Genomic DNA, 26,873 nt, shown 5'->3' with positions numbered 1-26,873 from the left:
GGTTTACTAAAATCAAAACCCAAATAAATCAAGAGAAATTGAAATTTTTCCATAGCTTCAATAATAGTTAGAATTGGACATTTTTGCTTTGGTAACTAAGATAATTGTTTGGCAGATTTAACCATTCTGATAATAGTTGCAATAGACATTTGACCTCTGCTGATGTTCAACAATGGGTTCCAACAAAGTCTTAAAAAAATCATTTTCCTTTTAAAAATGTTTTCAGGGGGTGGATAGGTGATGCAGTGAATAGAGCACCGGCCCTGGAGTCAGGAGTACCTGAGTTCAAATCCGGCCTCAGACACTTAATAATTACCTAGCTGTGTGGCCTTGGGCGAGTCACTTAATCCCACTGCCTTGCAAAAAAAATCCTAAAAAAAATAATGTTTTCACATGGCCCCAAGTGACGTTATATTGTTGATTAGAAAATTGGCCGTTTTGGGGTGGCTAGGTGGCACAGTGGATAGAGCACTGGCCCTGGAGTCAGGAGCACCTGAGTTCACAGCTGGCCTCAGACACTTAATAATTACCTAGCTGTGTGGCCTTGGGCAAGTCACTCAACCCCATTGCTTTGCAAAAACCTAAAAGAAAAAATTGGCAGTTTTAAAAAGGAAAAGCTCCAAACTCTTCCTTCATCAATAAAATAAAATTTTATACTGAGAGCAATGAACTTAGTGAAGATATTCACATCTGTGCAGGAAGCTTTCTCCTATTCCCAGCTGGTAATGATCTTCCTGGAGAGACCTCACATAGATAGCAGCACTGTTTGCCCTCCCAATTGTGTAAGATGTGATACAATGTTCTGTGTTTGGGTTTCATCTTCTACAAGACAACAAACATAAAGGAAAGGATCAAATTTTGGGTAAACTTTGTATCTTTTCTCAGTCACTGAAATTCCTTGTGCTACCAGAAAGTAGGTAACAGGGTTTAATTGTATCAGATCAAATTCAGAATCACAATTCGAATGAGAAGACAGGCTCATTGTGGGCTCTCAGCATATCCTTTTGGGTACTATGGTCTTGGTCCCTCTCTGTGGTTATCATTTTGAAAGGTATGGAGAAACCAGTTAGAGATTGATTGTTTATGATGATGACCTTTTGCTGTTATAGACATATCTGACATTGCCTCTGAGCCCTCCCAGGCTCCCCCATCCCATGTGCCTCCACCACCTGGTGGCAAGCGGCGGGTTTCTGATGCCAGTTGGACAGAGTCTCCTCCGTAAGTGCCAACACCACACCCTCTCATCTGTTTCTAATGTCTTGAGCTTGTCTGTTTTCAGTATCCTCAATTCAGTCAATAGTCAGGGGTTGGGGGAGGCATCCTGTTTCTAGTAACCCCTGTCTATGATTGGTCTCAAGGGAAACATTAGCCCTGTTCCTCTCCACCTGTTACCAGGTGAAAGAGAGTCTTTGAAGTATGGAAGAGAGTACACGGAATACCACCATCCCCATTCTCCAGCTATGAGAGCCAAAGAGATTAAAAAGAAACCTGGTTCTGAGGTATTGGTGACAAGGTGGAGACTTTGAATGTCAAGAAATTTGAAAATGAGTGATTGGTTTGAATGAATGGAAGCAGAGAAAAGGGTCATTCTATGATGAGACTGTGTTGAAATTAGACTGAATGCTTAATGGTGTAAGTTAAAGGAAGTGTGTCAGAGGAAGAGTTCTGGTTCAGTTGACTGGACAATTTAGGGATAATGTTTCCGGATTTCTGTTGTGTTCCCCAAAACCACATCTATGTTCAGAACAAGTAAATAAGTTTTGAGTTGTGGTTATGGGGAGAAAACAGGTGCTATGACAGGATAAGAAAGGGGCAGGGATCCCCAACCTATGTGGCTGGTCTGACAGGTTGTGACCCCATGGAGTGATGTCAATATTTAGGGAGCTATGATGACAAGCCCTGGCAGATATTAGAGCCACAATACAATTATCTGTGTGTGAATGACTTTGTCTCACTTGGGATCCTCCATCCTCATGAACAATAGTAACCCCTGCTCTAATAAGATGGCAACAAATTCCCCAAGTTCACAAAAACCTTTGATCTGAATATACCATTAACTCCTATGCAAGAACCAAGAACAGGCAGAAAGCTACAGGGTAAATGTTCTACAAGTTTGGAATACAATGATTTCCAGGAGGAAGGGGTTATTAGGGAAGCAGTGAGAGGTCTCTGCTTGTCTTCCCCTATCCTCGCCTCCTCCCACACCTGGGGTTCTATTGAAGCTGACTAGATACCATGTTAAATCTAATCTTTTGTTTATCTTAGGGAAGAGTCAGTGGAACCAGAACCCCTTCGGAAATCTGGTGAGTGAAAAGGTAGTTGTGTGGTATTCTTAAGGTTTGCTCAGTGTTTGAAGACCCTGAGCCCTAGTGGTCCTTATCTAAGTAGAGCAGAAGCAATAACTGACTTAGACATTCAGCCCTGGGACCTGATTTCAAGGGCAAGGGTGCAAACCCATCTAATTTGGTCTGAACCTGGATGGGAAGACTATGTGACCCAAACCTTAAAAGCTACAAAGAGCTCAAAAGAAATAAGAGAAAGCCCCAGGAATCGTATTGCTCAAGTCATGTCTGGAGGTAGTGTGGGGCCTGAGCTAGACTTGGGGAATAGAGAAGACTAGAATGGGAGGAAAAGGAGGGGAAAGCATTGCATTCTGTAAAGGAAAGGGGAAATGAGTGTCTGGAGGCAGAATGGAGTGGAGGGACTGGTTCTTCCCTTTAGGTACCCAGGAGTCCCTGAGAGAAAGCAGCTATGACATCTATCGGGTCCCCACTGACCAAAGAGAAGATTATGGGTAAGTATCCAGGCCGAGGGTTCTTGCTGTGTCACTACCACCATGCATAGACATAGTCATACTCTACATTGCTACTATTACCACAGTAGAAAAGGATTCCGATCACCTATTCTTGGAGGCCAAGGAATCCTTGTATGAGTAGTCTAAGCTCTTAGAGGACCCCATAATCCAATCCCCTCATTTTATAAATGAATGAACAGACTTAGAGGAGAGAACATAGATTGTTTAAAAAATACCATCCAGTTCTAACATTCCATCCTAAATCAAAAGGGTTTCTAGGATATAGGTTATGAGAGACAAAAAGAGTCAAGACAATCTTGTCCAAACTCTCAATTTTCAGATGATTGAAACTGTCTCAAGAAAGGGAAAGGACTCACCCAAAGTCACTCATAGAATCAATGTTGGAGTCAGAACTAGAACCCAGGTCTCTTAACTTTCAATCCCTCAACCCCCCTCCCTCCCCTCAACTTGGTATCAGGTATAGTCCAGATACTCGAGTCGTCCGCTTCACCAAGGGTGCCAGCATTGGGCTCCGTCTAGCTGGGGGCAATGATGTCGGCATCTTCGTGTCAGATGTACAGGAAGGGAGCCCAGCGGATGGACAAGGAATTCAAGAAGGAGACCAGATCCTACAGGTAGCTGGGTTAGCCTGGGCCAAGGGAGGATGGGGGCAGTGGGAGACTAGAAGAAGGTCCTGTTCTTTCAGAACCTGGTAGGAGCCCTGTGTTGGATCATACTAGAGGACCGTGCAAGATAACTGTGTATTCTTGGCCAAGAGTTTGGCTTCTCTCAGTTCAGTTATTTTGGTTTGGGGGGGGGGGGGTTAATACAATTACCCCATCTCCATTTGCTCCTAGAGGGAATCATACAGAAATTAAAATTTCATATTTGAAAGTCTCCTTAGGGGCCATCTATTACAACCAATCCCTGTACAAGAATCCACTCTCCAACATACCCATATTGCCTTTGTTGAAAGATTTTCAGGGAGCAGGGAACCCATTCCCTACTGGAGTCAATCTGGAGGGAGAAGTCATTCATTCTATTTTGAGATGGATCTAAGCAATAGGGAGTCATTCTCCACATTAAGCATACATCTGTCTCTAATTTCTATGCATAATGTTCTGCTTTTGAGCCTAGGCAGAAGAAAAAAAAATCTAATCCTTCTTCCATGTGATAGCACCTCCAAAAAACTATCACAACCTCTCTTCTCACCACCTCAGCTCAGTCTTCTCTAGTTTTAACATTCCCAGAGTCTCTTCAAGTGATATTCATATGGCATGAAGTAGTTATCTCTCATGATCCTGAATGCTCTGCGGCTTATCCATTTCTTCTTTCAATTGGTGCCCCAAACTGACTACAACATTCTAGGCTTTACTGCAGAGAGCACATTGGTATTACCCTTGACACTATGCCTTTGTTAAAAGGCATTGGCTTACATTGAACTTGCAGTCTACTAAGACCTCCCAGATTTTTTTCAAATAAATTGCTGTCTAGCCATGCCTTCCTCCATATGATAATTGTGAGATTGTTTTTATTTTTTACCCAAGTGTACAGAAAAACTCATTTTTTTGTTCTTTATACATTTAATTTTTTTTATAAGATTTGGCCTGTCAAGATCTTTTTAGGGACTTACCTAAGTCTCTCATGTAAGATGTTAATTAACTTACCTAATTTTGTATAATCTTTAAATTTGATAAAATTTGCATCTGTATCCTCAAAACACTGATTACATCCATAGGGATCTCCTGAAAACCTGCTTCCAAGTTGACATGCAACCATCAAGGCCTACTCTTTGGGTCTTTTTACTCAGCTGTTTCCTAATCTAACTTTATTATTATCCAATCCACAGCTATTCCTCTTTTCTTCAAGAATAAGATTCAAATATTTTGCCAAAAATCTAAAGACTGGTATTCTCCTGAATAACCAGTCTAGCAATCTACCTAAAATCTATCTTCTATAGAAAGTCCATCCCAACACACCCTCCCACCCAGTCCTAGTGCTCTCTCTTAAGTCTTTGCTATTATACTATATATAGTTTATTTGCATATATTGGTTTGCTTGTCTCATCCATTACATTGTGATGTCACTTAGCATAGTACCAGCCCATATTAGGTGCTTAATAAATATTTATTGATTGGTTAATTAAGAAGGGAGGGGGGTCTGACACTATTTGGTGTTGTGGAAACCATCCTGGCTTTTTGTCATTGTCACTTGAACACTCAGTGTCCACTAACCAGCCTTTTAGAAGCAACCAAGAGATGCAATGGATAGAGCACCAGACCTGGAATCAAAAAGACCTGAGTTCAAATTCAGCCTCAGATACTCAATACTTACTTAGCTGTTTGAATTTGTAAAAGCCCCCCCCCCCAAAAAAAAAGGAAGGAAAAGGATTTGTTAAACAATGTGTTTCAGGCTGTGTCCTAAGCATTTAGCCCCTGAGAAACAGGGGCTATTATTAAACCCATTTTAGAGATGAGTAAACTGGCAGGCAGAAATTAATTTGTTCAGTCACACAGGTAATAAGTGACTTGCCCAAGGTCATACAGCTAAGCTAAGTATTAAGTATCTTGAGGCCAGTTTTGAACTTAGGTCCTCCTGATTCCAGGGCCTGCTCTGTCCACTGCCCTACCTAGCTGTCCTCTTTTTCCTTTCTTTTAATAATACATCAACAATTTAGCCAGGAGAATGAAGTCAAACTCACTGGTCTCCAGCCAGTCAGTTTTGTAGGACATTTGCCTTTTTCTGGTCCTAAGCTATCCCTCCTCTTCTCCACAATCTTTCAGGGTCACTGATAGTGACTCAGAAATCACATCCAACAGGTCTTTTGTTGCCTTGGGATGTGCTTCCCCTGGGCCTGGCCACTTGCAGCCATCCAGGGCAGCTCAGTATTTTCTTACTATCTTTCCATTGCCCTGGGTCATCAGTTCTGCCCTCCCTAAACAAAGATCATTCTCCTTGGCACAGAAAATGGAAACGACATGAGGGGAGAAGCTTTAGCTTCACAAAGCCTTCATTTATCATCCTCCCAAAAGGGTGATCCTGTTGGGGGGTTTTTTGATCCTCCTCTTTTTATAATACAGCAAAAAAAAAAAATATTACGGACCATACTCCAAAATGTCCTTTAGGTCACTTTATTCTTTTCCAGGGCTTCCTCTTCCCTTCCATGTCCTATCACTTCTAAAAATAATGTCAACAATAACAATAATCAGTAATAACAAATAGCATTTCTTTAGTGCTTTAAGATTTGCAGTAACATTTTATACACATCTTCTCATTTAATTCTCATCCCTGGGAGGTGGGAACTATTATGACCCCCAGGTAACAGAGAGGGAAACTGAGGCTGAGGGGATAAGTGCTATTGCCCAGGGTCACCCAACTAGTGAGTGTCTGAGGCAGGATTTGAACTTGAGTCTTACTGACTCCTAGTCCAACATTCCATCTTTAAATTTCAATATCTATTTGCCAAGTTTACCCTGACCCTGCCTGAAGATGAGGATTACCATATCTGTCTCCCTGTCTTAAGAGTTTTCATGACCCTATCCTCTTTCCCATCTTTCCCTCCATAGGTGAATGACCAAACATTCCAGAGTCTGACCAGAGAGGAGGCTGTTCAGTACTTGCTGGGGCTACCCCGAGGAGAGGAAATTGAGCTGGTTACTCAGCGCAAGCAAGATAGTAAGTGGTGTTCTGCCTGTGTGAAGCCTGGAGACATCTGATGGGAAGTGGAGGCAAAGGGAAGGCAACCCCTTTAGCCAAAAACTTCATGGGGTGTGGTAAACTTGAGAGCAGATTGAGAGACCATGTGCCATAACCAGCTCATTTTTAGACTTCCTCCATGATCAACTCAAGGACTGGTAGGGATGGACTTTGGACACTGTCCCTACTATCATGGGGAGGTCAAGAACTTTACTTATCCCCCATCAGTCCCCAAGAATAGGGGTCTGGTTTCCCAAGCCTCTCCCAGTTTTTCTTCTTGGTCCTGTGATCCATGAGTTAGTTCCTAAGTGAGGGGAGAAGTTCGTGTGTCCATAACCACTCAAGTCTAGTAAAAGGATCAGATGAGAAAAGGGTGCCAAGGTTCCAATATAGTTTGGGTCAACATATAAGGAGATGTTGAGTTATTCCTTCTCTAGGCCACTTTATTCAAAGTTTCTCCTCCAGTGAGATAGCATGTACACATATATATGTATGTATATATATTTATATATACCTTTGATAACCTTAAAGCACTCCATTTGCTAGATATCTAACCTAATTCTTTTGAACCCTAGTCTTTAGGAAGATGGTCAAGTCAAGTGTGGGTGACTCCTTCTATATCCGCACCCATTTTGAGCTAGAGCCAGTTCCACCTCTGGGTCTGGGCTTCACCCGAGGGGATGTCTTCCATGTTGTGGACACACTGTATCCTGAGAAGGGAAGGGGTGGCAGCTGGCTGGCAGTTCGCATGGGCCGGGACTTGAGAGAACAGGATCGGGGCATTATTCCCAATGAAAGCAGGTGAGACCCTGTTGTAGGTGGGGCCTGGGTTAGACTAATGATCAGATGGGAAGACCAAAAATTGGGAAAGGGAAAAAGCAAGGGGCTAAGCTAACAGTCACATGGGTGAGGTCAAGAGTATGAGGAGAGAGAGAGAAGAATCTAAGCTGAGAAACTATTTTGTCTTTTCCTGTAAACTCAAGAACATTTATGTCTCTTGGGTTTGGGGGAAGAAGAGAACTCACTTGCCTCCCACTGCCATGTGGTATTCTCAAGGTAATGGTAGGAATAGGACTTCAGCCATGGTTGGAGATTAATCACAGACTCAGATCCTGGAACGTTTGATGACCTAGCATTAACCATCCCTTTTATTTCACAGGGCTGAGCAGCTGGCATCACTAGAGGCTGCCCAGAGGGCTATGGGCTCAGGGCCTTTTTCGTCCTCAACTACTACAGGGGCCCGAGCTGAGTTCTGGAAGTTTAGGGGCCTACGGAAAGGTGTCAAGAAGCATATGCGCCAAAGCCGTGAGGATCTGTCAGCCCTTACAAAGCAGGGCAACTATCCCCCCTATGAGCGGGTAGTACTGAGAGAAGGTTAGTTTCAGAATGGACAAATAAAGGGAATCTGGGAAGAGTTAGAGAGGGGAAATCCAGAACATTTAATTATCTCTTGAGATCAAGAAATGAGACAACTAAATTACCTAAATATATGCTATGTTGAGAAGCAGCTGGGGAATCTTGGATCAGAGCTGGGGTAAGAGGAAGATTGAGAATGAATGAGATGTATCTATTGATTCCCTGCCTATTCTGACCCAGCTAGTTTCAAACGTCCTGTGGTTATCATGGGCTCTGTGGCTGACGTTGCCATGCAAAAGCTGTGTTCTGAGATGCCTGACCAGTTTGAAGTTGCAGGTGAGATACCTAGTCCCCTCTGATCCCACCTACCACATTTGTTATCTACTACTGTTACTTCTACCTTCAGCTGAAGGAACCTACAGAAGGCTATAGGTAGTAAGATGAAAGAATGAGAGGCAGAATTTGAAGGATGCAAGAAGATTTAGAGAAGAACCTAGATTTAGAGAGTGTGATCTGGTCTGCTGGTGTCAGGAAGGAGCCTAATCTATCTGGAATTTCAGGAGCAAAATTAAAATGAAGCTGGAGATAGGAACTAAGGACAGATCATGTATCTGAAGACTTGGATTTCATCTTTTTTTTAAGTTATTTTTCCCCTTGGTTACATCCAAAAACAAGTTTCAACATTCTCTTCCAAAACCTTGACTTCTATATTCTCTCCCTTCCTCCCACCCCACTCTCCCTCATTAAGAAATCAAGTTAATACAGGTTAAAAATTTGCAGTCATGAAAAACATTACTACAATAGTCATGTTGTAAAAGTAAATATAAATCTCCCCCTCCCAAAAAAAAAGAGAAAAGAAAAATAAAATGGGAGAAAAAAGCATGCTTCGATCTTTGTTCAGACACCATCAGTTCTGCCTTTGGGATGAATAGTATTCTTTATCAGAAATCATTCGCAGCTGATCATTCTGCATTATTGTTGTTAACTTTGTATATAGTACATGTCCTGATTTAATCTTGAGAGCATTAGGGAACCATTGAAGGTTTTATCAAGGATAAAAAAAAATGATCGGGTATTTTTGGGAGTTTTCCAATACCTCGGTTCTTATAGTCCCAGGAGAGCTATCTTGGCTGAAATGAGAGCTGGTATACAGAGGGAAGGGGAAGAAATGATTGCCACCCTTCCCAATTCTTAATGAAGGAACTGCCTTCATCCCTACAGAGAGTGTCACAAGAACGGAGGGTCCCTCAAAGGTTGTCAAGCTGGACACAGTGCGGGTGATTGCAGAGAAGGTGAGTCTAAGTGGAGAGCTGGGGGATGAAGAGCAGAGAGGGAAAAAGAGAAGACTGGGACATATGGCATAGAATATTCATTGTAAAGGACATAAGAGCATAGTTAACATTAGGATGGATCTGCGAACAAAACAGACTTTAGAAGGTACAGGGAAAGCCGCCTAGTCCAATCTCCCCATTTTACAGGAGATAACATTGAGGTCAAGGCCTCAGGGCATGGCCTGGGACCAAGCTTGGATTCTCTTGCTTCCATCTCTCTCCCTAACCCAGAATAAGCATACTCTGCTGGATGTGACTCCCTCTGCCGTGGAGCGCCTCAATTATGTGCAGTACTATCCCATAGTGGTGTTCTGTGCCCCTGAAAGCCGGGCAGGGCTCAAGTCCCTGCGCCAATGGTTGGCACCCACCTCCAGGAAGAGTTCTCGTCGCCTCTATGCCCAAGCTGCCAAGCTGAAGAAGTACCACAGCCATCTGTTCACAGGTTAGACCAAGCTAGGTGGCTCAGTGGACAGTATCAAACTTAGGAGTCAGGAAGACCTGCATTCGGATTTTCCACAGATACTTAGTAGCTGTGTGACAGATACATCATTCAACCTTGGTCTGCTTTAGCTTCCTCATCTATAAAATGACTGATAATAGCACCTACCTCACAGAGTTGATCAAATGAGATAACAAGTGATTATTATTAGGTGGAGGGGGGGTGTGATATAACAGATAAATGGACATTAGCATAGAGGAGGAAGAATTCTTTGTCTTTGGTTTAGTGCTTTGGGCAGAAGTAGCTAGAAGAAAGGATGGTATAGAGAAAAGAGCCCTAAATTGGGAACCAAAAAACCTGGGTCTATTTCTGGCTCTCCCACTGACTTGTTGTATGACAATTCCCTCTCTGGGCTTGTTTCCCTATCTATAAAAGAGATGTAGGATTATAGGAGTATTAAAGAATCCTAGCCCAATACTCTTATTATACAGACAAGAAAACTGAGGTCTAGGGAGGTGAATCTTGCCTATTTTTTTCCTTAGGTATAGGGAAGGATGAGAATTCCCCTTACCTGATATGAAGCCCTAATAATGGGAATGCTAATGAAGAATCCAGACCCAAGTCTTAGGGGCTCAAGAAAGTTAAATGAGATTGTGGGTATTAAGGCCTAGGGCTCATTGTTACCTTTCATTACATCTACCATTCTTATACTGACCTGGTCAGAAGTCAGAGAACCCTCTAATTGTCTAATCCCTATGGCTTTGTCATTGGAAGAGGGTTATATTTCTCTTAATTTCAATTCGCACTTATCCACTGCTCTTTAGCTACCATTCAGCTGAAGGGGAACAACAATGCCTGGTATCAGGAGCTCAAAGATATTATCAAAACCCAGCAATCCCGACCCATCTGGACAGCTGAAGACCAGGTAAACCAACCTTCTTACATGACCTTAGAGTCTAGGAAGAAAAAGAAAATGAACTTTACTGTGATGATGGCAATGGTAGCCATGATAAGCCTAACTCCACTAAAGTAGGTTCCAGGCTACTCTAGAAAGGACGGACTGTATTAAATGATTCTACCATCTTCACCAGTCTCCTCCTTGATATGAATTTATTTTCTTTGCTTCATCGTCTAGCATGATGAATCAACGAATCAATGAATCAATTAAGAGACTTCATGATCCTATAGCTAAGCCCAATATTAGAAATCACCAGGACAGCTGTTTCCTGAAATGTCTCTGTTGAATGAAAGTCCCCAAAGCTCTAACTCATTTGTGTCCTATATCATTTCCTCCCTCAGCTGGATAATGCAGCTGAGGACAACCTAGACCTGCCCCGACAGGACTTTAGGGGGAGCAATGACTATCTCAGCTGTGATAGTCGTGTCAACAGTGATTATGAGACAGATGGAGAAGGTGGCTTTTACACGGACAATGATATGGATGAGGAGTACCCAGAGCCAGCATTGGCTCGTTCATCAGAACCAGTAGAAGCATATGAGGCAGAGAATTTGAGTGAACAGGCACAACCAACTTCAACTTACCCAAGAGGCCAGGTAAGCCAAAACTCCTACCCCAGGAAGGGTTTTTATCAGAACCCCCTTAGGTGTGGGGACAGACCTTGGGCAGAATGTTACCAATTACACCTAAGGTATAAAAACAAAGATAATACAATTTTCTTTATCTTGGGTTGCAAAGGTCAAAAGATATGGGTGATGTTTCTCCACAAAGGTCAAGTTTTCTTCTCACTGGCCCTCATTCCACATTTGGATTTTTCTCTATGCTCCTTACATGTACATGTACATCTCCTTATTGGATTGGATGTTTCCAAGATCCCTCCCTACCCTAACATTTTGATTCTTTCAACTGTCTCCATCTTCCTCTCAGACCTCTTCTCCCCTTTCTCTCTTTAGTCAAAAAAGAAGACAAGAAGTAAGAGATCCTGATAGCTCTGTGACCATACGCAATCTCTTTTGATGGGGTTTAGTCTGAACTCTAAAAAAGCAGACAAGGGGAAATGCTTTGTCTTTTTAATAGCCTCCCTTCAAAATTAAGTTCTTACAGGCTCTTGGCTGAAAATGGGATTTTATTCCTGAAGCTATTGGACTCTTCCTTTTCCTTGTTTTAGGCTTTATGAAAGACAGTGTTTAAAGGTTATACTTTAAAATACTTACCTGCCCAAGTCCCTTTTGCTTTGACAGGTTTTATTTGCATTTCTTTTTGTTAGCAACTTGTGTTTTGGGCGAGTGGGTAGGGATACTTCTGCCCACATTTCTCCATCTTGATCCTCCACTGCAAACCTGCTGTCTTGCTCCATTAACCTTAAGTCTCTCTATAGGCCAGGGATCCAACTGCTCAGAGACAGTGGAGACAGGATAGCATGAGGTAAGACAATTTCTTGCACATGGGCAGAAGGGAGCTTGATAAAGATCCTCTGGGGATCCTTGTTTTAAGGGCAGGGTGAATTTAAGGCTAAAATGGGACATCTCTTTCTAAAGATGAGAACATAAGTAGCAGTTAAACTCTAAACCCAGTGCTTTTCATCACTGTTCTCCCCATTGGTATGCTGGTCAACAAATGGGATGACTTCATCCTGTAGCTTAGCTATTTTAGACCCCCAAATCGATTGTTTATGGTCACAGAGTCATCAGGATCTCTTATTTCTTGTCCTCCCTAGAACCTATGAGCAAGAAGCCTTGAGGAAAAAATTTACCCAAGTCCACAACTATGAGTCAGATGAGGATGATGGCTATGACTGGGGCCCTGCCACTGACCTGTGACCCTGGGGGCTGTGGCCAGTCCAACACCAAGGTCACCTCAGGGAATCTGAAAACCCCAGCAGCCTCAAAGAAGAGAATTCACTGTGGCTTCTACCTCTTCACTATGGGAAAGCCATCTCTAGACCTGCCTATTTCTAATCAGAGAAGTTGGATTTTTATAACCTTCTTCCTCCTCCACCTTGGTACTATAGGCCAGGGAAAGAAGACAGCTCCCATTCCACCCCCATGCCTCCATCTTAGGGCTCCAGGAGCCCCTCCAGTGTAGCCCCCAGCAGAACATGATGTTCCCAGGACTTGGACTGGACCTCAGAGATCCCTGAGTGAAATTCTTTGTTTTAAGGATATGCAACTTGTACCAGAGTCTGGACTTAATTCAAATGTTAAAACAGATTGTTTTTTAGCTTTTAGGTTTTTAAAGAAATGTATCTATGAACTTTTTTTTAAAAGTGCATAAATGTACTTCAACAGAATTGGTTTCCTTTGAAATCCTATGTCTTTTATTTTGTTTATTTATAAGTATCAGAGTAATATCTTAGGAGTCTGTTGACTTCACCAGATTGTCAAAGTGTGTGGGAGTGGGGTATCACAGAGAATAATCTGTATGATACAACTGGACTCAAATGCCCAGTACATGCATACATTAAATCCCCTTCATTTTACCAATGTAAGAACTGGCATTTAAAATTTCTAGTCCTTGGTTTCCACATCGGTAAAATGAAGGGCCTACCCTGGTCTAGTTGTGGTAGTGTTCTTGCCAGGACTAGATCAGGAGACACAGCCTCATAGTGCCTTGCATCCTGCCAGCTCCTCCTGGCCCCAACAATCCAAACCCAATGCTTTGTACTACATAGTTTAATCTTTACCAGCCAAAATGATCGGTTAAAAAAAACACCCCTAGGGGGTGACAGATGTTTCTATGGCCCTCTCTCCCCACTCCCTTAAGAAAGGGGCATATCTCTTTGGTGGGTGAATAGGAGGTAGGCAAACTGAGTCCAGGATTGCAGCAGCTCCAGCCCTGATGATCTGAGGCCCAAGATGGCACACGTGAGCATAAGGCACTGCTATTGGCCTTGGCACAATGGGCAAAGCCCAGAAGAGGGGAAGTCTTGGCCATGAGAATTCACAATAGAGGCAGAGTTTGGGGAGCATTTCTTCCCCTGATAATATGGATGCTGGGGTAATCATTCTGGGGGGGCCATACTGGCCCCCCTCCCAGGTCACAGATAGATAGGCTGCTCCTGGCCGGTGAGAAGACGGTAAGTGGAAGCTGGCATCATCTTAATGTGGACCTGGTAGGAGAGAGAATGGTCAGGACTCAGGTGCATACAAAAAAAACTCAGCCAACCTCACCAGAGGGTCTGGGGGAGATAGGAGGGAATGGTGCCCACCTCATCGTGGGCCTCGGTGAGCAGCTGGATTATCCTGTCATGGGGTGTGGCCACCACGCTCTGCCCATTGATCTCAATGATCCGGTGTCCAACACGCACTCCACCACGCTCTGCAATGCCTCCACGCATCAAACTGCAGATCTGAGGGATGACATAGCTATTATGGGTCCCTAATCACAGACCAAGATCCAGATCTCTTCCAATCCTACCTGGCCTAGGGGTTTAAGTCATCTACATTTCTTTCCTGATTCTTGCCAGAACATTTGTCTCCTTCCAACTTGCCCAGATCCTCCCAGGACTCTCCTCAAATACCCAGCTCTGTGGGGCACAGGCTTTCACAGTGTCCCAGAACTCACAATGCCATTTTCCACACAGAAGCCCAGTTGCTCTCTGGCATGAGGACGACGGATGATAGCTGTAGTGACAGGTGGACAATGCACAATGCTCAATGTTACTGAAGTCTGAGACTTTAGTTCCTATAGAAGAGAGGAGCAGGGACCAGGATTAGACCCCAAGAGAAAGGGCAAAGAGAACTAGATACCAGTAAGAGACCTAATTTTGGCTTTGCCACAGGATATGGGTTTAGTCACCTCTTCTCTTGGAGCCTTGCCCATCAGAAAACTGGGTAACCCAGACCTCCTCCAAAGGCTCCTCAGCCCAATGGGACATGGCCTCAACTTTAGAGCAGGCCCTCAATCCAAATCTCAAAGGACACTTACTCGAACAATGGCCTGGCATGAGGCCAAGGGCAGCCCCACCAGGCTGGTGCCATTGACTGCAGTGAGCCGGTCCCCAATGCTCAACAGCCCAGAGCGTTCGGCTGGACCACCGTGCAGCAGGTTGGCGATGACGGCTGTGGGCAGGAGGGAACCCCAGCCAGACTCTACCAGGGCCACACCCAGGCATTCTCCCTTCTGTTTCTCAATACATACCTGTCAGGAGAGAAGGTGTCACAGAATGATACATCTCTTCCTCCCCACTGGTTCATAACCTGGGGTAGTAGATGGGATTAGAGATGGGGGACAAGAGAGTGACTAAGTACAGGAGAAAAGAAAAAGCCTTTCTTTCTGCATTTAATCTTTTATGACCTAATATTTTTTCTCAATACTTCTACAATAATGCTTTCAATCATAGATTTAGAGCTAACAGAGAACTAAAATGTCCCTCATTTTACAGTCACATAGGTAGTCAAGGAGCAGAGTCCCGATTTGAACACAAGTCCAGGGCTCATGCTAACACCATGCAAGTCTCAGAAGAGCCTAGTGTGAACCCCAACTGCCCTCCTCTTCCCCCTTATAAAGCAATGTGAAGCCCAGAAGGATAAGAGAATTTCACTGCTTTCTCAAGAAGGCCTGAAAACAGTTTGAGGGTTTCAAGGTCAAGGAAAGATGAAGTCAGGAAGAGTAATAAGGGGACTTAGGCAGTCCAAGTTTTGAGAAGTTCTGAGAACAAAAAAGTGGAGGGGGGGGAAATCTTGGGAGAGTGGGCTGTGGAAGAAAAGGGATGTGGGGAGGATTGCTTGGCTGAGGAGGAAAAGGCTTCACTCTTCACTCACATCCCTGCAGTTCTCCTGATTTGAGAAGTGGGCCAGGTCTCCATTGTGCAGGTCCCCATCTTTCAGCCTCCTACTGTCTTCTTGGGCACTCAGCTGACTAGGGTCAATGCCACTGGCCTGGAGGAACTGACCATAGGCCACACCAAAAGCCTGTCCAATGGCCTGAGCAATCAGTTGGGCCTGTGGGGCACAGATAGTACATAAGACTTCCTTTCCTTAAGCTTTCATTCCTGCACATTTCCTAACCATTGGGGCAGCCCCACGTGTCAATGCATCCTTGAAATCACCCCCTCTTCTAAGACAGCTCCCCACTTAGGACAAGGTCTGGCCTAGGGTTTTGAGAGAAGTAAATGCAGGTACCCTTCAAGGTCTCCATTGAGCCCCATGCCTGCCCTCAAACTCTAGTGCCTGTCCCTGCCCCCCTCCACCAAACAACTCACATCTGCTGAGTGGAAGACATGGCAGATCATCTTGTAGAGACGTCGCTCCTGTGAGCCAGGCTGCCTCGTTAGACGCCTTCGGGCCATCAGCACCACCACATTGCCAATGTCAGCAATGTAGGAGATGGTCTGCAGGGAGTGATCCATCATAGCTTCCTGATGGGGTTGAAGACCAGAGAGAAGGGGAAGGGACTTAAATCAGGGGCCTGAACAGCAGCAGGGTGTATTTACTAGGAAAATTCCTGGACTTCCCTGATCACTGGACAGAAGTTCTGGATTTGGATCCTGATAAGGACACTTGGTTGCTTTGTGACCAGTAAGTATCAGAGACCAGAGGTGAACTCAGATCTTCCTGACTCTAAACCCGGGGCTCTATTCACAGCTAGCTGCCTCAATCTTAAAAAATAGGGTAATGTGTACTAGTGGCTCAACTGGGCTGTTTCAAGGAACAGCCTTTCAACCACTATGGAAGCAAGTGATGACCTCTTTTCTCATTTCTTCCTTTGATACTCAGCCTAGCCCAACCCAGCCCATCATTTGCAATCACTCCCTGATCAAGAAACTACAATGGCTCTACATCACCTAAATTCATGTGTTCAAAAAGTTAAAACTGTCAGGGACCTCAAGGGTCCTTCCAGTTTAGCTCCCTCATTTTGCAGAAAAGGAAAGTGACTCAGAGGATTTCAGTGACTTGCCAGGCTGAAGTCAAAGTTTCTGTACCTGGCATCTGAAAGTCTTCCATGACCTGGCCCCACTCTCCTCTCTGAGTCCATTATCCCTTGTGCCCTTCCCTGCCCCTGCCCCAACATAAGCTGCCCATCGGCCCCCAAATGCATTATGTTCCTTGTCACACCCAAGCTATTTCTCCCTCCCCATGCTCATGGGCTTAGACCTCTACCTGGGAGTCAGCTGTCAAGACTTTGATCCTCTTTGTGGAGATGAAGAGGTCAACCTCAGTCATGGGCTGAGTCTCTCCCTCTGGTGCCTGCAGAGAAGAACAGAAGTGATGACCATAGGCCTGAAGATAACTCTAGTGCCAAGGGCAGACTGGGCCAGACCAATTCCTCCTTCATCCCAGCTTCTCTCCCTTCTTCCTGGTAGCCAGGCAGCTGTGGTGACAGTTAAAGCCCCATCCTCTATTCTCTCAATGGGATATAGATTTCTCTTTGATATAAACCAAATTAGAAGAAGAGGGAAAAGAAACTTGGATTTGCATTAGTGGAATCATAACTCTCCCATTTATTATCTATTTGAATTTAGGCAGGAAAGCAGTTAACCTCCCTAAACCTCAGGTTCCTCATCTATAAAATGGGGAACTGGATGTGTGTGGGGGTGGAGAAAATGTTGCTTGGGATAGAGTAACTCCATTCTCATGAGGCAGCAATGGAGGGAAATAAAGAACAAGTGATTCAAGGTGATTCAACACCTGCCCTATTGACTCAATTCAGGGGCAACAACCCTATTGAGATAAGGCCTCAGATTCCTTCCAAGATCTTCTCCAAGGGTGTATAGGACCTTAAGGCATGGGAGTCAAGTATCGGGGAGAAGGAGGTGAAGGTTAAACTCCAATTCCAGGCCTCAGTCCCTTATCTACAAACCTTTGACCCCAAGGGCAAAAGAGATGGTGACATACTCATCCTGTCACATTCTCCTCCTGTTCTCTCCTTCCCCATCTTTCCTGGCCTTACCTTGATCCGGTCCACAGCCTCTTGAGCCTGGGCCATGCGGGCACTCGGGGATGGGTTCCTCTCTGAAACAAGCTGGGTGGAGCCCAGATACTTGGCTCCAAAAATGACACCATCCAGCAAGTCTTCCCGGTCACAGGGCCCTGCCACTAAGGAAAGGCAGAGACAAGAGTCAAGTAGAAGGGTCCTTGCAGACCCCACTCTTGGCTCTCAGTTCTCTCTCTGGGAGCCCCTGGGGTAGTCACAGAGCCATAAACTTTATGAGATCCCAAACCTGTCACCCATCCATCTATTACAACCCACATCAACCAGATGCCAGGGAATAGAAAGATTTTATTTATTTTGAGTTTTACAATTTTTTCCCCTATTCTTGCTTCCCTCCCCACACCCCACAGAAGGCATTCTGTTAGTCTTTACAAATAGTCTGCTCTAACACAGACTAAAGTACATTTTTTTCCCTCTCTACTCTTGAGGTTTCCCATCTTCTTGGGAGGGAGGTTATGTTTATTCTTATGTTTACTATTATAACATTTAATTTACATCAATGTATGGCATGGAAACAATGTGGAGACTGTCAGACAGCCTTGGGGGGTGGGGAGGGAAGGGAGGAGGGGGAAAAATTGTAGAATTCAGAGTCTTGCAAAAAATGATGGGTACATATTACTATTGTATATAATTGGAAAACAAATAAAATGTTAAAATCAGGGAAAAAGTCTACTCTAGAACAGACATTAGAAGCACTTGAAGTAGCTTACAGTGCTCAACTAAAGAATTATAATAGGTTCTAGGAGCATAGATGGCCTCTATTAAAAGTTTATTAGTCTAGAACTTTCCATTCTCCTTCAGGTCTGCAGAGTACCTATCTATATTCTCACTTGGCCGTCTCAGAAGCAGAGATGGGTCCCTGTCATTTCCCTTTGACAACCCTCTCAGATAACAAATTAGTAGAATGGAAAAGGAAGATACTCACCTTCTTGGAAGGTAGGATAGGAAGCTAAGGCTTCAGGGATCTGGAAGGAGACATGACAAAGGAGGAAGCTTAGCCACAAGGTCTCCTAGTTTGGCTTCTAGGTTTTACTGAAGGATTTGGGAAAATGATAATTGGAAAATGGTATTTACCTGGGTGGTATCAACATCAGTCATCAATTCCTCAGACTGGACCACAGGGGCAGCTCCCAGCCAGGGCTCTGGGGAGCTACTAGAACTACACTCACCATCCACAGACCCTTCCTCTTTCCTCTCAGCACAGTCCTTTGGGAGCTGGAGAAGACAGGGGACAGGGTCTCGAGGTTCTTCTGGACCTGAAGGAGCTGTTTGAGTCAGAGGTTCTTCCTCACTGCACAAGAGACTGAGCAGGTCTTCATGCTTTGTTTCAGATGACAAAAGTTCATGATTTTGGGTGGCTTCAGGAGTGACCAATTCATAGCCAGTGGTGATATGGAGGGGGCAGGGGTGTCCATCCTGGGAAGGTGCTTCTGGCAAGGATGAAGGCAGGGTCTGGAATTGGTCTACCAGGTCCTGAAGTTCCTGTCCACTAGGATCTTCTCTCTGGTTCAGACTCCCCAAAACTTTGGGTCCTGCCCCTTCAAGGTCATTGACTGGAGCTGTCTCAGGGTCCCAAGAACAAGTAGGTCCTGAGGGAGTTGCAACTGAGGGTGAGGAACCAAAAGAAGAGAGAGGAATGGAGGTCTCTGACTCTAACTCCGTGGTTGGAGGTTCTGAAGAACACACAACAGAATCCATTATATCTCACTAGTATCTTCAAGGGGCAGGATGAGGTACATTCATGACTCTGCCACTACGTGACCTTGCAAAAATTAATTCTCTGGACCTCAGTAGACCCATCTGTAAAATAGGAAGGCTGGATTAATAACAGAATTAATAGTGAGTAACAGAAGGAATAATAAGGTAGCTAGATAAGGCAGTGGATACAGAACTGATGGAGTCAGGAGTTCAAATCCAGCCTGGGACACTTAGCTATATGAGCCTGGGCAAATCACTTCATCTCTGAAAGAAGATAGCAATACCACCGCATCCACTGTCTCTTGTGAAGGTCCAGTGAAGTAGCTGGGAAGTGCTTTGCAAACTTTAAAGCAAGCACTATAGAAAAACCGCCTGGCTAACTAATAATAACTGGCATTTATAAATAAAGTCCTTTAGATTTTCAAATCATCTCACCTAACAAAAAAGCTTGTAACCATCGCTGGAAACAGGTGGTACAAGAACTATTATTATCCGCGTTTTCTTGGTATCTGACTCTTCCTGATCCTATTTTGAGTTTTTGTGGGGTTTTTTCCCCAGCAGATATGGGAATGGTTTGCCATTTCCTTCTCTAACTTTTTACAGATGAGGAAACTGAGGCAACCAGGGTTGGGAGACTTGCCCAGAGTCACACAACTAGTAAGTGTCTGCGGCCAAATCTGAAGCCGGGGCTGGCACTCTCTAGCCACCGCACCACCGAGCTGCCCCAGCCTTACAGATTAGGACACTGAGGCTAAGATGCCGGGGCCCTGGCGGGGCCAACTTGCTACTAAGTATCAGAGGAGAAACCCGGGGTCGGTTTCCCACCTCTCCCTCCTCTTCAACTGTTCCCGGGCCCTGGCTCCGCACGCCCAAGCCCCCCACTGCCCCCTCCTCTTGCCCCAATTTCCAGACCTGATTAGGGTCCCAGGCCTGACTGGCCCACATTCTGCCCCCACAATTACTTCCAAGCAGCGGCGCGATCCCACAACGCCGGGGTGCCGGGGCGCCTCCGGCTTTGGGCCCGGATCCAGAGCGCTGGGCCCCGACTCGGAGCCACCCAAGTAGCTGCCACCGTCACCGCTCCCAGCCCAGCCCCGGGCCGGGCCGGGCCGGGCCCCGCGCCGCACTGCGCCGGCGCCAGCTCGGGGGCTTGCTGGGAAATGTAGTTCCTGAGAAGTTAGGGCGGCTTGGCCAGGTAGAGCTCTGGAGAAATGGATAGGCGAAAATCTGGGCCCGAATAAAGCGCCAGGACTTTATGTAGCGCTTTGAACCTTACTTGACGTCCCCTTGCTTGAGTTCAGGCTGAATACTGCAGGTATTATGTTGCCCATTTTGCAGATGAGAAAACTAAGTTTCAGAGTGGGTGACTTGCCTTTCCAAAACAAAGGTTAGGCTCACGTACAATGTTTAGCAAATGAAGGTAATTTTTTGAAACAAATGTCCAATATTGCTTTTTGATACCGGATGGTGGTTCTTCCCACTTAAAATTCAGAGCTCCTTCCACCACACTACCCCAGGCCCTAAAGGCACTATATATAGATGGGACTATACCAGGTACTCTGACTCCTAATTCACTGGATCACAGGGAAGTTTTGGAATTTATTAAGCCCAGACTTTATAAGTTCCTTATTTTGTATTATAGTTATTCGCGAAACTTGGAACAAAGACAAAAACTTTTGATGGAATGAAATCATTTTTCTACTGTCGACAGCTTGTTCAAATGTCCAAATTGCCTCAATTCCATGCCATCTCTTTCTTCATGGTCTTATTCTTCAGTAACTAATAAATAGAATTTATATAGTACTGTCTCTTTTTTAATAGAGTACTTTTAAGATTTCCAAAACAATTTATAAATATTTTCTTATTTGATTCTAAAACTACCTCAGGGGTGGCTATTATTTTACATTCCCATTTTTACATTTACATTCACTAAGCTGTGTAACCTGAGCAAGCCACTTATGCGAGTCTGAAGCTGAACTTGAACTAAGGTCCAGTGCTAGGTCTCTTGTGTCACCTAGCTACCTCCACATACTTTTCCATACATATCTTGGGGAGCCATGAAGATGTTTGTCCCTCCTTCTTGAAGAAAGTCATGATATTAGGCAAATATGTGAATTGGATGAGTGAGGGGGTACTGTGCTAAGTTACCAGCCTCACTTTCTCCTCGAGTCATCCTGTCCAGTGACCAGATATGAATCAGGACAACTGGAGATGGCCTGGGTTAAGATTGGGGTTAAGTGGCTTGCCTAAGGTCACATAGTTGGTAAGTATGGGGTCTGATTTGATGGAGAACCAGGGTTAGGTTTTCCTGGTTCCTGGGCCAGTGCTCCATCCACTGAGCCCTCTAGCTGCCTATCCTGAGGAGTTGGGGAGGAGAGGAGAGGCAAGAGCAGATTTTGATTTCACAGGTATAAGAAGCTCTAAGGCGTGGAAGCGATCTCTCAAATCACCAGATCCTGCAGTTTATAAATTTAGAGCCTTTCCTAGGTACTGAGAATCTAAGTGAATTCCCAACCATATCAAATTAAATTATATTAAATAGAGACAGGACTTATCTCAAAATGTATATACCTTTCAGAGGCCCGCCCTCTGGTGGCTAACTATAAGATATAAGTTCTGGAGGAGAGTAAATATATTAGCATATAGCATATAACTATTTAATACAGGTTTTTCATTCCTGTGACGCAGGAGGGACATGACAAAGTACTTAAAAAGTGCATATTCCTACTAAATGTGGCTTAAGAGATAAGATTTCAGCAGTTATTCGGTCATAAATTCCTTGGGTCTCATTTTGCTATCTTTAGAACTTTTCTGGTTCTATCTCCTTTGGTTAAGAGGCAAAGAGAGAAGGAGTACCTTCTTAGGAGAAGGCTTAGCATGAGTAAAATACGGAGCCCTGGAGACTGTAATTTGGAATAGGGCAGTTTCCTCTGGAGACAGATGAAGGGGGAAAAAAAATAATCAAGCTGAGATTCTGGAATCCCTTGAATGACAAACAGAGGAATGAGATCTTTTTTCCTTTTTTAGGTTTTTTGCAAGGCAATGGGGTTAAGTGGCTTGCCCAAGGCCACACAGCTAGGTCATTATTAAGTGTCTGAGGTCACACTTGAACTCAAGTCCTCCGGACTCCGGAGCCGGTGCTCTGTCCACTCCGCCACCTAGCCGCCTCGAGAAGCCATTGCAGATTTTGGTCCTGTATACAATTTAATTTGTTTTTTAGTTGGAAGTTGGACTACATGGCCCTCCCAGCCCTGTAACGTGGGAACTACAGCAGCTTCTGGGCGGGGACTACATTTCCCAAAATGCTGGGCGGCGACGTCAGTTCCGGGCACGCCCCCGTGACGGTTCTAGTGCGGGCGGTCTGAGGGCGCCATGGCCGCGCGGTTTGCCTTCAGGCTCCCCCGGAGCTTGTGGGGACCCTCGCCGCGGGGGCCCGCCGCCCCCTGGGGCTTCGCTTTTCGGGGGTACGCTAAGAAGCCGGGTGAGTTGGCCCGGACCGGGCATCATTAGAGGTCGGACAGCAGCGTCGGGCTGAGGACCACGACCGGGACGGAGACCAGACGGGGGACGGGTCTGTCCGCGCAATGCGCAGGCGCGCGCTGTGGGCCTAGGGGTGGGGGTGGGGCTGGGCCCTGAGAAGGCCCCGCCTCTGGTGGGCTCCCACCGTGCCCATGCCCGTGCCCGTGCCCATGCCCCTTTCCTCTTCTACCTCTTCAGAGGCTTTGACTGTTAGCAGGGAAAGAGATTTTGGCATCATTTGGCCTAAAGAAGATTTACTAATCCATCATTTGAAATAATCTTTATACAGTAGGTGCTTAATAATAGTTGTTCCCTCCCCCCAATCTGCAAGCATTCCTTAATGACTGGAGAAGGCCCTGACATCAGGGAGGTGATGCCATGACAAGCAGGTGAATTAGATTGGGGTGGGGGCAGAGAGGGGAAGGATGTGTTGAATCAAGATGATAGAGATGGCCCTGGATGCGGGTTAAATGACTTGCTCAAGGTCACACAGCTAGTGCGAATTCAAATTTGAACTCAGGTCCTCCTGACTCCAGGGCTGGTGCTGTATTCACTTCATCACCTAGCTGCCCATTTGTTAAGCTCCTCTTCTTTGAAACGTAGGGGGAGAGGAGATGAGAATAAAAGAAAGTTTCCACTTGAGTAACTGGTCATCATTGATTGTTGACACTCAAACTTTCAAAAGGATAGGTGGCGCAGCCCTGGAGTCAGGAGTACCTGGGTTCAAATCCGGCCCCAGACACTTAATAATTACCTAGCTGTGTGGCCTTGGGCAAGCCACTTAACCCCATTGCCTTGCAAAAAACCTAAAAAAAAAAAAAGATAGGGCCTAGGATTTTAAGTCAAAAGGGACTTCTCTAGGCCAATATCTTTATTCTACAAAGGAAGCTTATTTCGGAAAAAGTGAACTGACCCATTCAGGGTCACACAACTCATAAGTGAAAGAGCTGTAATTCAAACTCAGATGTTCTAAATCCCAAATCTATTGCTCTTGGTACTATTGTGAACTCAGTAGAGATCCTCAGGCTAGACTTCATGAAATCATGTCAGGGCTGTTACTAAGTTGTTTCAGGCCTGTCCAACTTTTTTGTGATCCCATTCAGAGTCTTCTTGGCAAATATACTGGAGTGATTTTGCCATTTCCTTCCCCAGCTCATTTTACAAATGAGGAAACTGAGGCAAGCAATAAGTGTTTGAGGTCAGATTTGAACTTGGGTCTTCCTGATTCAAGTCCAACTTGTTCTATCTAATTTGTCACTTAACTGCCCAATGTCATGGCTACAGGGAACCTGTTTTAGGATCTAGAATATCCAAGCTGGAAGGAACTTTAGGATACATCTAATAGTCAGAACTTGAAGTGGCTTTAGAGATCATATGGTTCAATTTGCAGAATCCCATAGAAAGTTAATGAGTTACCCCAGGTCAGGTTGGTGGTGTATAGAGAACCCCAGGCCTAGAGCTTAGTTCCAGTTTCAGAAAGTAAAATGGGAATACCAGCAGCTTACCTCCAAGCCATGTTATGAAGATCAAATAAAAGAATTGTAAAGCCCTTAGCCATAAGGACTGCTATATAAATGTTCACTATCATTATCAAGCCATTGGTGTTTGTCCTTTATTCACAAAGAAGAGCCTGACATCAGAGAGGTGATGCCATGACAAGCACATAAATTGTATTTGAGTGAGGGGGAGCTGTGCTAAGTCACCAGTCTCACTTTCTCCTCTGGAGCCATCTGGGTCCAGGGACCAGATATGAATCCAAATGACTGGCGATGACCCTGGGATGCAAGGCAATCAGGTTTAAGTGACTTGCCCAAAGTCACACAGCTAATAAGAATCAAGTGTCTGAGGCTGGACTTGAACCCCCATCCTCCTGATTCCAAGGCCAGTGCTCTATCCACTGCCCTACCTAGCTGCCCCCATCATCAAGCCTCCAGCTTGCTGAGTAAAAAGAGGAGGTGGGAGATGACCTTTTCTAACCTTTGCAGCAATTAGCAATGGTCAGTACACAGTAGGCACCTTTGTAAATGCTTCTTGACTTCTCCCTTGGGGCTGTGCTGAGCTGAGCTGTCCTTCTCTTCATTCACAGTCATAAAAGGAGGCAGAGGTAAAGCTTTACCCGCAGAGGCTCTGAAGGACCCAGATGTATGCAAGGACCCCGTCCTGCTTACTACACATGCCATGGGGGTCAACATCTACAAAGAGGGCCAGGATGTGGCCCTGAAGCCAGACTCAGAGTATCCAGATTGGTGAGTGGAAGGGAATTCCCCGAGAACTAGTTTCCTCCTTTTTTACCTCCAGTTCCACATAAAAACCTCAGAGATATGTATGTTACTTGGTACCTGGAAGCTGTCAGAGCCCAAAGGAGGGAAAAGACACTCTTGGTTGGCTTTTGTTCTCCAAATAAAGCCTCCTATCTCCTACCATTGGTCAGACTCTTCCTTCTTGCTTGCCGTGTACTCTGCTCACTTCTTAGAATCACGTAGTTGGTGCTTAATAAATGTTTATTGAATTAAAAAATGAAATCATTTCTTTCAAGGCTCATTTTCATTCCAGTTCAAAAATGGTAAGATTTTGAGTAAGAGGTAGCTCTGAGTTGAGCCTTGAAGGAAGCTAGGGATTCTAGAAGGGAAAGATGAGTTCAATGCCAGCATAGGGCACAGATAATCCTCGCAGAGGCAGAGAGAAGGGGAACAGAATGCCAGAAATATTCAGAGGCTAATTTGGCTAAAATGTAGAGAGCAAAGGGAATTGATGCCCAAGAAACCCAAAAAGGGTAGACTGGCGCTAGATTGAAAAGGCCTTTAAATGGCAAGCTGAAGAATTTGTGTTTTATAGTAGTAGCAGTTGGGAGCCCTTCATATTTATTGAATAGGGGAATGATACAGACAAATTTCTTTGAAAAATTATTTTGATAACTATATGGAAAATGGATTGGAGAAGGGAGAATTGGAGTCTGATAAGGCAGGTCTTAAATGAAGGAATGAAGGCCTGAATCATAGTGAGAGCCATGTGGACAAAAGGGAATGGATATGGGAGATGTGGTGGAGGCAGGATGGGTCAGGAAGGAGAAGACTGATCTGGTTGGGGTAGTGTAGAGCAGCAGGACTTTACTGTGGAAGACCTCAAATACTTTCTGGTCTTTATCCTATAAACTAGGGATTAGTCCTGAGGCCAAAACACAGTCCCTTCCTATTTTAGGTTAGGCTGCAAGCTAAGAATGTTTTTTTATGTTTTTTTAGATAAAGCTTTATTGTATTTTAAAATGTTAAAAAAAAATTATGAGATGAGAACTTGGCCTTCTCTGCTGTAGACCATCATCGTCTAAAGCAGAGAAGACCAAGTTCAGATCAGAGGAATGATTCCCTTTTCTTCCTCAGGCTTTTTGAGATGAACCTGGGGCCACCCAAGACACTGGAGGAGCTGGACCCTGAAAGCAGGGAGTACTGGCGGCTCCTGCGGAAACAGAACATCTGGAGGAACAACAAGTTGAAAAAGAACAAGAAATTGTGACAGAGGACAACTAGGACTTTGGTGTCCCTGTTCGCAGACATGCTATGATAGGACTTCCCCTAGGGACTCTCGCACTGGCCCTCACTAACCTAGGTCTCTCCCCAGGATAAAACTTTGGGCAGAAGGGAGGAGGCTACAGACAAAAGGGTTTTCTTCCAAAACTTGTATTTTTCTGGGGAGAAAGCAAGAAATGGAAGAGATAGCTTCTTCCCTTCTATTCTTGGACTATGATTCTTCATGTCCACCTCTCATCTTCCCTTCTGAGATAGCCCCTGTGCTGTGAGGCTGTCTGAGAGGAGCTGAGCCCAAAGGCCATTGAATAAAACCCTCCCAGGAGATTCTTTGGGAGTAGAATGACACCTGTTCACTCAGTGTCCTATCTTCTGATCCTGGAGTTTGGGAATGGGAAGATCGTCTCCACTTGGAGTCCTTGTTCTAGTCCTAGAGAACTCACATAGGTGGGGGCAGGTCACACAGTGAAACAACCCCCTCCTTTTTCTTCTGCCTCTGCCTCCCTAAAGACTCCATCCTCTTACCCTCTCAGGATCCAGCCCACCCCGATTTCCCTGGAGTCTCCTGTAATTACTTAAGAGTCTTCTGGCTTCTGGAGTGAGTGGTGTTTTCCTGAGGATGCATGTA

At 44.9% G+C, this 26,873-nt stretch overlaps 3 protein-coding genes across 4 annotated transcripts in view; 2 read left to right on the top strand and 1 right to left on the bottom strand.

Annotated features, from left to right (window-relative positions):
• The window catches only part of TJP3 (tight junction protein 3), a 53,696-nt gene extending 40,832 nt beyond the window's left edge, over positions 1–12,864 (top strand). For both annotated transcript variants that reach the window (XM_074204057.1, XM_074204056.1), the window contains exons 8-21: positions 1,110–1,218; positions 2,266–2,303; positions 2,722–2,794; positions 3,273–3,429; positions 6,361–6,469; positions 7,066–7,291; positions 7,650–7,864; positions 8,087–8,182; positions 9,068–9,138; positions 9,409–9,619; positions 10,441–10,541; positions 10,916–11,170; positions 11,953–11,999; positions 12,292–12,864. In XM_074204057.1, the coding sequence (XP_074060158.1) occupies positions 1,110–1,218; positions 2,266–2,303; positions 2,722–2,794; positions 3,273–3,429; positions 6,361–6,469; positions 7,066–7,291; positions 7,650–7,864; positions 8,087–8,182; positions 9,068–9,138; positions 9,409–9,619; positions 10,441–10,541; positions 10,916–11,170; positions 11,953–11,999; positions 12,292–12,394 (1,811 nt within the window). In that variant the 3' untranslated portion in view covers positions 12,395–12,864. The remainder of the gene's footprint in view (positions 1–1,109; positions 1,219–2,265; positions 2,304–2,721; positions 2,795–3,272; positions 3,430–6,360; positions 6,470–7,065; positions 7,292–7,649; positions 7,865–8,086; positions 8,183–9,067; positions 9,139–9,408; positions 9,620–10,440; positions 10,542–10,915; positions 11,171–11,952; positions 12,000–12,291) is intronic.
• APBA3 (amyloid beta precursor protein binding family A member 3) lies at positions 12,479–20,326 on the bottom strand. Its single transcript, XM_074204059.1, has 11 exons — positions 20,118–20,326; positions 18,582–19,307; positions 18,433–18,472; positions 17,466–17,611; positions 16,676–16,762; positions 15,778–15,933; positions 15,338–15,517; positions 14,502–14,714; positions 14,139–14,258; positions 13,783–13,923; positions 12,479–13,683 (listed from the first exon to the last, which is right to left on the bottom strand). Exons 2-11 carry the CDS (start codon positions 19,203–19,205, stop codon positions 13,612–13,614), a joined length of 1,779 nt encoding a protein of 592 aa, XP_074060160.1. The 5' UTR covers positions 19,206–19,307; positions 20,118–20,326; the 3' UTR covers positions 12,479–13,611.
• Positions 20,327–22,540: 2,214 nt separating this feature from the next.
• On the top strand, positions 22,541–26,601 carry MRPL54 (mitochondrial ribosomal protein L54). The gene is made up of 3 exons (XM_074204055.1): positions 22,541–22,686; positions 24,811–24,970; positions 26,102–26,601. The coding sequence occupies exons 1-3, from the start codon at positions 22,578–22,580 to the stop codon at positions 26,232–26,234; spliced, it is 402 nt and encodes a 133-aa protein (XP_074060156.1). The 5' UTR covers positions 22,541–22,577; the 3' UTR covers positions 26,235–26,601.
• Positions 26,602–26,873: the final 272 nt, after the last annotated feature.

This window comes from Macrotis lagotis, chromosome X (genome assembly GCF_037893015.1).
Source record: "Macrotis lagotis isolate mMagLag1 chromosome X, bilby.v1.9.chrom.fasta, whole genome shotgun sequence".
Lineage (NCBI taxonomy): Eukaryota > Metazoa > Chordata > Mammalia > Peramelemorphia > Peramelidae > Macrotis > Macrotis lagotis.
Note: the sequence above shows the minus strand (reverse complement) of the source record. Positions and strands in the feature narration are given on the sequence as shown.